This window comes from Cystoisospora suis (assembly GCF_002600585.1).
Source record: "Cystoisospora suis strain Wien I chromosome Unknown contig_553, whole genome shotgun sequence".
Classification (NCBI taxonomy): domain Eukaryota; phylum Apicomplexa; class Conoidasida; order Eucoccidiorida; family Sarcocystidae; genus Cystoisospora; species Cystoisospora suis.
This window is the reverse complement of record NW_027153354.1, coordinates 16,224-26,100: the sequence shown is the minus strand read 5'-3', so window position 1 is coordinate 26,100 and position 9,877 is coordinate 16,224. Positions and strand designations below refer to the sequence as shown.

The window sequence follows — 9,877 nt, the reverse complement described above, 5'->3', positions numbered from 1 at the left end:
TGTCTTTAATCTATCTATCTATTTATCTTCAATCTATATCTATCTATCTTTAATCTATATCTATCTATCTATCTAAGGAGCTGTAGTGGACAGAGGGAGTGTGTGAGGGAAGTGAGGTGTATATACACCGGTTGTCTGTCTGCTGGAGAAAGGCACACAGCCGATGTATATTTTTTCTCTCTCAAGTTCTTCTCTACAAAGGGAGAATTCACACTAACTATCTCTAGATTGTTCAAAGATATTCAGATTGCAGATCGGTCAGATTAAAGAAAGACCGGTAGATCGATAGATTCAAGAGAGATAGATAGACTGAGGATAGATAGATTAAAGCTAGATAGATAGTTATGTTTCATACATCTGTCCATGGAAGAGGTTAAGACTTTGAAAGAGGAAAGTGTGGGGGGGTATGTATTATGCATGTGTCTATACCAACCTATTCGCACCTGCATCTATGCCTATGTATAGATATGTACAGTGGTCTGAGTATGTATCTAGTCTATTTGCGTGTGTGGTGTGTGTAGAGGATTTTTTATGTACGAAACAGCAGATAATCCTCCCCCCCCATGTCTCTCCACCGCCAACCTTTGACGTCATCGCTGCTATGGAAGGAAGGAATGTAAGACGAAAGAGCACGAAAGGAGACATCTTCCCATATCGAGTGCTTGTATATCGCAAGATTTGCCTATTACTGTGAAGGTGGTGGAGGCTCCTTTGACTATTCTTATCAATCTGTTTCTTTTTCTTCTTTTCTTTTGACTTCGTCTCTATGCTCTTCTTCTCTTCAGTTCATCTTATCGCATGTTTGCATGTGTAAATTACTTTGCTTTTCACGAAAGCAAGTTTCATGGTCGTAGGCTGCACCCCACCCCCAGTAGAGTGGCATCATAAGAAGAATAGTCACGGGTCATATCATGGTGTTCTTTATTTCATAGTTGTAGTTGATGCCTTGGCGAGTCCATCTCCTCACTTCATGGTTCTCTCTTGCCAAGGTGTATGTACACCCCATCTCGAGTGTATGTACACTCCAGCTCGAGTGTATATACATCACAGCAATTTCGCATCGTTATCTATCTATCTATCTATGTTTCTTTCGTTAATCTCTTTGTCTGTGTTTCTTATATTTTCCTAGCTTTCCGTCTTTTTCTTCTTTGCGCCCAGGGGGAATTTCTTCGAGACGTTTTTGATCTGACGCATGCATACGTCGATGTCCGTGGCGGTGGCGACGATAGGGGGGGGAACGGACTTCATGGTACGTACGTTCACAACAACAACAAGGGGGGGCGCATTCTACTCCTACTACTCCTCCTACTACTCCTACCACATTCTCCTTTTTCTTTTTCTTAGTACTCAGATTCCTCTTGTTTTCTTCAGCCTCCCTTTTAATACTTTCTCTTTCTTCTCTCTCTTCTTTATTGCTTGCATAGATCTGTCTTCTTTATCTATCTATGTATCCGACCTTCTATCTTAATCAATATTGATGTTAGACTCTTTCTCCTTCTCATTCTTCACGTCGTAGAGAGAGAGGAAAATGTCTCTTCTGTCTCTTCAACAGCTCCTCTTCATCTAGGCATTCTTCTCTTCTTTCCTCGTGGCTTCAATAGGAATCTTTTTCTCCCTCATCTCGTTCTTTCTCTCCAGACATCTATCTCCATATATCGATATGAAGAAAGAAGCCATACCTCTTCTGCTTCTCCTATCATAGGAGTAGTAGGAGTAGTAGGAGTGATAGACGCCTCTCCTAAACCATTCAAGAGATGAGACGTCATATAGATATACATATATATCTATATGACGTCTCACTCCTCTATATATATAGAAAGAGAGAGGTATAGACAGAGTGGTAAGGGGGTACTTGTCGAGAGGTCAGCATTCTCGATAGGTAAAATTTATGACATGACTTTCTTTGTGACAGGCTCTTCCCCCTACCCATCTCTCTCATGGATTGAAGTAGGAAAGGACATCTCCTATGATCGATCTCTCTTTCTCTATCATTTTCTTCTCCATAGCGTTCCTTCTTCTCTTCTGTGAGAGAGGAAGACCTTTGCTTTGGTCGTTAGAGGAGTAGAACAAGAGGCCGAGAGTTTGTGTGTCATTTGTGGCTTACTTCCTCATCTTCTGTACTCTAGTCTTACATGAGGGGACGTGTCAATGAGGTAGATCTCTTCGGAACGCTTCTACCTCTACAGCAGATAAGGAGGAGAAGAAGGAGGAGAAGGACAACGACGAGGCCGTGCTAGTCTTCTTCTCTGCACTCTTCAATCTATCTATCTCTATCTATCTATTTCTCCCCGTGAATCTGTGCATCTCTTCTCTTTCATCTATATCTATCTTTAATCTATCTATCTATGTATCTATCTTTAATCTCTCTGTCTATCTATAATTGGTCTACGTGAGATATCACGGAGAGAACAAAGCAAGACGACTGTTTCCTCCTTCTTCATTTTCTTCATTTTCTTTTTTGCATGATGTGGGTAGTCGTCGTCGTCGTGGTGCTCTTGTTGTTGTCCTTGTAGGTTCGAGGCTTTCGTCAGATCCTTCTTCTTCTTCCTCCTCGTCATCTTCGCAACAGCAAGAGAATGAGAGAGATGAGACCTTGAACTTTTCCATTTATGCAAGCTCCGAAGACTCCTTAGATAAGGCGGTTGCGTTAGTCAAATGGCGTCTCTCGGCTGTGGAAGAAGCGATTAAACAGCATATGACCAACCCTCTCCCCCTACCATCCTCGGAGACGAGGCCACCTTTTCCTGTGTCTTCTTCACCCTACTACTATCGCTCATCTTCATCTGCTTCTTCTTCTTCTCCTCCTCCTCTTGGCGATATACGATATCTACGAGCTGCAACTGGAGGTGCTACTACTACTACTAGTGGTAGTGCTAGTAGTTGTGCTACCAGCGGCTTTTCTATGGGCGGCCACCACACAAGCACTGGGGGAGCACATGGCACTGACGAAAGTAAGGCCCAATGGGGGCTGCTCTCTCTCTCTTTCTCACTCTGTCTTTCTTTCTATTTCTCGGCAGTCAAACTCCTTTCCCTGCACTGTGGGTGAAAGGCGTGTTCGCCCAGAAGAGTGTTTTTCTCGCTTTTCAACTCGGCAGGTGCAGATCGCGTGGTAGATGTCTGTGAGGGGTGGATGGTGGGGAGGGGGGGGAGAAGGAGATGTGGGGTGGATAGATGGGAGAAAGAAGAAAGAAAGTGTAGAGAGAGAGAGAGAAAGAGGAAGAACGAGAATCGAAAAGAAGAGAAGGCTCATTGCGTCTCCTGGCCCTTGTCTCTTTGAATGTGTATATCTTCTATCTATGGTAGACACCTCCTCCTCCTTTGCATGTCTTGGGGCCACAAGTCGCTCATCTCTTCTTCCTATCTTAAGAGTGTTTGCTGTAGAGTTTTCCTAATAGATGTAGGACTAGCAGTTGGATTCATACCCATACTAGTGCGAAGAGGGTGATAGCGATCTCCATGATAATACACTCTATGTAGTGCATGCATGTATAGTGTCTATGTATGTTAAGTATGTGTGTATGCATAGATATGTATAGTATGTATGTATAGTATGTGTGTATGCATATGCATGTATGTATATATGTATGTATGTAAGTCTATGTACGTATACTTGAGGGGAGAGTTTGCCAGGAGTGTCGGAAAGGAAGGAGGAAGGTGTGTGAAAAATGAAGTCGATTTAGTTCGGACCATAGCAGATGTGACGCAGTGAAGGTGTCTGTCTCTTTTGCCTAATGTCTTCTGTCCTGTCTCTCTCTCTCTCTCTCCTCTTGTTTTTTTTCTTCTTCTTTACAGGCTTGGGTTCTGGTGGGGGTGGGGGTGGTGACGCCTATCGGCTGAGAGGTCCGCATGCTTCCCTGCAGGTAGATGAACTACAAAAGAAAGACAACCATGATGAGCGTCTCTCTCTCTCTTTCTCTCGTTTTCTCTCTCTAGACAGAAGGACGTCATTCGTCTTCTTCTTCTTTCTCATCTTTTCACTACTACTCCCACGTCGCCAGAAGACTGGGGGTGGGGGGAAGGAGTTTGTGTGGAATGTCTTGCTGATCATACGAAGGAGTTAATTGCTCTCACTAGTGTCTATAGAGAAGCGCGTCTATTCGATTCATCTATACACATACACATCTAGGGATTTGGATGTATATACTTCTATAGCGTACTGTAGTATGGACAGCAAACACGGTGTATGTGTATAGATGCATGCACGTGTGTATGTATGGCGCCTGGTGCGCCTATCATTATCATCTTTCCGTCTAGGTGTACGTACAGACACACACAGTTGAAGCACAGCAGGCATCTCATAGATCTACATCCATACCCCCCTCTTCCTCTTTATATATCTTTTGCGGTTTGTATACATCTCCAGTTGTGGTGACTGCATGCACGAAGAACTTTGTAGGCACTCTCTTCTCTGAAAAAGGACAACAGGTGGGGTCTTGTAATGTATTGGCGCAAACAAGAGGGAGATTTCCTGCTTCTTCGTTTCTCTTCATCTTCTCCGTCTCCTTGAAGTCGCTACTCTCACCGCATGCAGTCTTGGAGAAAGAAACAGACAGGTCTTTCGACGCTTATTTTCCTTATTTTGTGGTGTTGCTACGTCAACTAAAGAGAGAATAGAACGATTCTCTCTCATGGACTTACTATCCGTCTGTCTCTCTCTATCTGCTGTACATACATATACATATATATAAAGTATATATCTACTTATTTCTATGTGGTTCGGCTTATATACGGAGATAGACCGTGGTGTGTTTTTTTGTTGCCGAGCGCAGACGGTGGTTGGTGGAGACGGCCGAGGCAGTTCAGGGTACGACATGCCTGCATGCATGCATGCACGCGTGTCTATCATCATCTATCTCTCTGTCTGTCTTTCTTTTTGTCATTCTATCGAGAGAAGAAGAGGCGGAAAAAGAACAGAGGGAGACAGAAGTTTACAGCAGAGAACGTTGAGCAATCTGATATCTTTTTTCCTGTGTCTCTATGTAATGATAGCTGTGTCTGTCTGCTTCTTTCTCATCTGCTTCGCTGTCTCTCGCACGGCCATTCTCACTAATGGTCCAGGTAGATCTCTAAAGAGAGGAATAGAAAGACATTTCTGTGTATCTTCTTTCTTTCTTTCTTTTGTGTCTTCCTTTTTTTGTCTCCTCTGCTCTTACCTTAAGAAGTTAGGTGGGTGGCCCCCCCCCCGCGTTCATGTGAAGATGTATCTGGCAAGCATGTATGAGTATGTCTGTAGACTTATGTATGTATATCTATGTATTTACACTTAGGTACTTCCTTCAAGATGACGTACTGCTGTCTCTGTCTCTGTCTTCCACCCCCTCTTCAACTGATTGCAGCGAGTGATAGAACATGTGTGAGATATGGAGGTGTTTTATATCTCTGACGGACACGTAGAGGATATCATTCGATACACATACTAGATAGATGCATAGATAGAGGAGATAGGCATCTTAGTGTCGCTACGACGTCCGACGGGCTTTCTATACATGAGGTAGGTGTCGCCACAATGAGTGGGCGTTCATATGCTTCTTCGGACGTTCTTCGTCGCTTGTTCACTGTCCATGTATGCTTTCTTCTCTTCTCTTCTCTTCTCACGTCATACACTTCTCTTGTGCCTTCACGTGTATCCGTATGTATATCATATATAGATAGATTCATTCACCTGTCTACATAGATAGCTCTGCATGCATTAGACAGGAACTCTCATCACACATATATCGATATAGATGTATATGTGTAGATATACCTATGTATGTATATCTGTACATGTAGGGGGGTAGCGACAAGGTGAGCGAATGAATGATAGAGAGAGAGGTATGCATGATGCATGCGTCTTTTAGTAACCCACCTGTCTGTGGCACATGAGAAGAAGAAGATTCTGTTCTTTTGATCGGAATGGCCACAGCAGATTCTCTCCTCCCCCTCCGACTCCTCCTTCTGCCGCCCACTCTCATGGAGGTGGAGGAAGTGGTGCCTCTTCTTCTTATTTTCGCCAAGGAGGAGGAGTTGCGCAAGTGTCTTCGTCGTCGCCATCACTCGCCTCTGTGGCTCTTTCGTCTTCTCCTTTATCCATCGCCACAGCCGCAGTAGCTGCGGCTGCAGTCATAGGTGGTGGTGGTGGAGGTGTACGTACACCCGGAGGAGGCGGGGGAAGTGCATGCGGAGGTGTTCAGCAGCTTATTGCTAATAGCTTCTGGCAAGCAGGTCTTCCTGACGAGCAAGAGATGGCTCGAAGACGAAGAGAAGCAGAAGAAAGAAGAAAACGAAGAAGAGATAAACAAGAAAGAAGAGATCGATCAAGGTAGGTCTAGAGATGAACACTTTCTGTCATAAAGTGATCGATTCAACATAGATTTAAGCCAAATAAACGCAAGACAGATACATATCTGTAGTATATCAGGAGTAGAGGAATAGTATAATTAGTAGGAAGAATAGGAGTAGTAGTAGTAATAGTCATAGTAGTAATGTGTATAGACATAGTATTAGTAATAGTAATAGTGGTAGTAATAGTAATAGTTGTTTGAATAGTAATAGTCATTGTAGTGATAGCCGTAATAGTCTTATTCGGAGTACGAAGAGAAAGAGAGAGAATTGACGAGACTCGGGTGTACATACACCATACACATACCTGCTGTCTTTTCTTTGTTCTCCATGTATATCTACGTCATTTTCATCATCTATTCTACCCATGCTCCATAGCCTTGAATGCTAGAGAAGTAGATAGATCTCTCTCTCTTTCTGGCGTTTCCTTTCTTCTCCTTTTCCTTTCGACCCCTCTCTTTTCTCACCTTCCTTCTTTCTTCTTTTTCTTTTTCTTTTTCTCCTGTCTAGATCTCGGTCTCCTGACGAAGATCACCACCCTGCTGTCGTTGTCCCTCCCTCTCATCGGCGTGCAACTTCAAGCAGTAGCAGTAGTAGTACGGGTAGCTTTTCTTCTTTCTCTAATAGACTTTCTTTCGCACCTCCTCCGGATGATCTTCTGGCGGGTCCCTATGTCCCAACGGATTAAAGAAGAGAGTATCATCCGGAGCGACTCTGTGTCTTTTTTCACCATATGATCAGGAGGATCAATCCCCCCCCCCCTCGTCGTTTTAGACCCACAGTCGATCTATCTGTCTAGGGTTAGAATGATCAGACGTCTACGCTTGTTTAGGATCTATCGCTTTATCTATGCTGGACCTGTCTCTGCTCAAACGCCTCGTATGTTATATATATATAGATATACTATATCTATATATATCTATATATATAGATATCTCTTTCTAGTCATCTGGTTGCTCTGCTGGAGACTGGGAGGCTCATATCCGGGATACCTACATATATCTATATGTATGTATGTATATATATATAAATATACATATATGCATGTATATGTATGTGTGTGTACATGGGTAGGTATATTTGTATATATGAATATTTGTTGCTCCGTAGAGATTACTGTGTAGAAGAATGAAGTCTTACGCCTTCTCCTGTTTAGGAGAGGGGGCATGTGTGTTTTTTCTATATACATAGATATATACATAGATATGTATCTATATGTCTATGTATGTACATGTGTATGAATGGCTAGTAGGACTGCGCAGGGCTTTGAGGTTGATCTTTCTGTAGACCTGAACAGGATGATCGATCCCTGCTTGTCTCGAGGGGGTGGAGCGTGAAGAAAAAGAGAGAAACAGAGAGAAAGACAAGAAGAGAAAGAGAGAGAAAAGAAGATTCCCCTCGAGTGAATGAGAAAATGCCAGAGCAGGTGGAGGTGCTCCCTATATTGACTTGGAAAGGAATGATGAGAGAAGATAAAAAGACTCTCTCAGTGCTGGATTACGAGAAGCTGATGTGTATGTACAGAAAAAGATCTACATAATACTTCTTGAATGATCAAGCGACTCTTCTCTCTTTCTCTCTTTCTCACTCTTTCTTTCTTTCATCGTCTGTATCGTAACAAGAATATCTTTCATTCAACTAGTTACCTTGTTAGTCTATGAGTGGACGAGCGAGTGTTTTCTCTTTTCTAGTGGTGGAGGTGTACATACACCTGTCCACGCAAAGAAGAAAGAAAGAGGGCGAGAAAGAAAAAGAGAAAGAAAGTAGTAGTAGTAGTAGGAAGAGTTTGAAGAGGAGGAAGGGCGAGAATGACTGTTTGATATGTAGTAGTAGGGGTAGTGAGCTAGCTAGTCTTCCGGGTTCTAGGGGTGGGAGGGTGATAGTCTGAGGGTTGTTTGCTTCTTCCTTTTTTGATGCATGCAGTTGGCTTCTTTCTTCTTTGGCCTTCTTCTCGTACATTCACCTCAGCATATTAGCAAGCCTGCCTCATTTTTGCCTATCTCTCGCTCTCTCTCTGCATGCAATTCGGCTCTCTAATGACTAGGTAGGGGGGCTCTGTCTCTGTCTCCCTTTATCTCTCTCTGTCGTTTGTTTTCTGTCCTGCATGTTCTCCCCTCGCGATGAGGATACGTGTCTAAGTGTACATCATGTATACATATATATAGGTGTGTACATGTATACATACATATATAGGAGATATGCAGAGAGCGAGAAGAGGGAAGGAAGAGAACTTTCTTTTCTTCTTTTTTCTGTTGGGAGGAGGAATGACCTTTACTTATGTGATCTTGTTTCCTCATCTTTTCGTTCATGAGAAAATAAAGACGAGAAAGAAACCTCGCGTCGTCATCGTATCTTATCTTAGTCGTTAAAAAGTCTTGCGATCTTTCCTGCCTCTACTCTCTCTCACTATCTTCACCCGTCCTACTACTACTACTGCTACTACTACGACTACTCCTAGGGTTCTTCGTATCTGGACTGCTCGAGAGGAAGAATGGATGTCTGTCTCTCTGTCTCTGTCTCTCTGTCTCGGTGTTGTTTGCTTCTCTTGGATTTATCGGAGTACGGAGGAGAAGCACTTCGGAGCTGATGCTCGTGGTCGTCGTCGTTATGGAGAGATCCACACGAGCCACAGAAATTTTTCCCTCCTACTCCTTTCTTTCTTTTCCACTCTTTCTTCCATTCTTTCTTTCTTTTCTTCGTTCTTCGTCGTTCTATCTATCTGAATGAACGACGACGGAGAATGCATACACCCGGATACATACATGATGACACATACATCTGATACTTTGTCGAGGGAGAGATCTGTGTAGCAACGACAGACAGAGACTTCTTCTTCTTTTTCTTCTTCTTCTTTTCCTGAAAAGTAAGAGGAAGGAGTCGGTGACTGCTGTGATGATAGTGCTGCTTCCATCGTAAAATGAATGGAGACTGTCTTGTCTCTCCCACCCCACACAGACTGACAGACAGACACTCTCTAAGGTAGATGAACAATAATTATCTCATGCTCTCTTTCTTTCCTTCTGGAATGGTAGAAAGTGGTAGAATGTATCTTAGCTTCTTTTTAAGAGAGAAAAAGAAAAAAGACGCCGCAATTATGACAAGCAAAGCGCGACCGACCTCGGTTGCAGAGCTCACCCATCCTGTCGTGCTGCCAATTGAGAAAGACCAAGCAAGGAAGGAAGGAAGCACATCTCAAAGCACTTCTGCCCGTGCTTGCTAAGAGAAAGAGAGAGAGATTTAGACACGCAAATCCACATCAATACGAGGTGTTAGGAGGAGAGAAGAAAAACTAGGAGGGGACAAGAAGTTAGGTAATAGGCGACGAGTTGGTCGTACGAGTATAATGACTGCTACTACTGGTACTATGGCTCATGCGATGAATACGACGGAGTGTCACGTACAGAGGGGGAGGAGCCGCTGGAGCTACAAATGCAGCAGCAGCAGGTAGTGGTGGATGAGAAGAGCCACACCACCCCCTACGCCTAGGGAAGGGGGATGGAGCCTTGGTATGTGTATGTAGCATGTGCCTACTATCTATATGAATGTGTATGTATGG

General features: G+C 43.4%; 1 protein-coding gene across 1 annotated transcript in view; it reads left to right on the top strand.

Moving 5' to 3' along the window:
• Positions 1 to 9,169, top strand: part of CSUI_001397 (uncharacterized protein) — a 13,131-nt gene extending 3,962 nt beyond the window's left edge. The window contains exons 4-11 of the mRNA XM_068061603.1: positions 522 to 616; positions 1,159 to 1,249; positions 2,514 to 2,951; positions 3,793 to 3,860; positions 4,770 to 4,804; positions 5,906 to 6,301; positions 6,832 to 7,121; positions 8,245 to 9,169. Of these exons, the coding sequence (XP_067926420.1) occupies positions 522 to 616; positions 1,159 to 1,249; positions 2,514 to 2,951; positions 3,793 to 3,860; positions 4,770 to 4,804; positions 5,906 to 6,301; positions 6,832 to 7,009 (1,301 nt within the window). The 3' untranslated portion in view covers positions 7,010 to 7,121; positions 8,245 to 9,169. The remainder of the gene's footprint in view (positions 1 to 521; positions 617 to 1,158; positions 1,250 to 2,513; positions 2,952 to 3,792; positions 3,861 to 4,769; positions 4,805 to 5,905; positions 6,302 to 6,831; positions 7,122 to 8,244) is intronic.
• Positions 9,170 to 9,877: the final 708 nt, after the last annotated feature.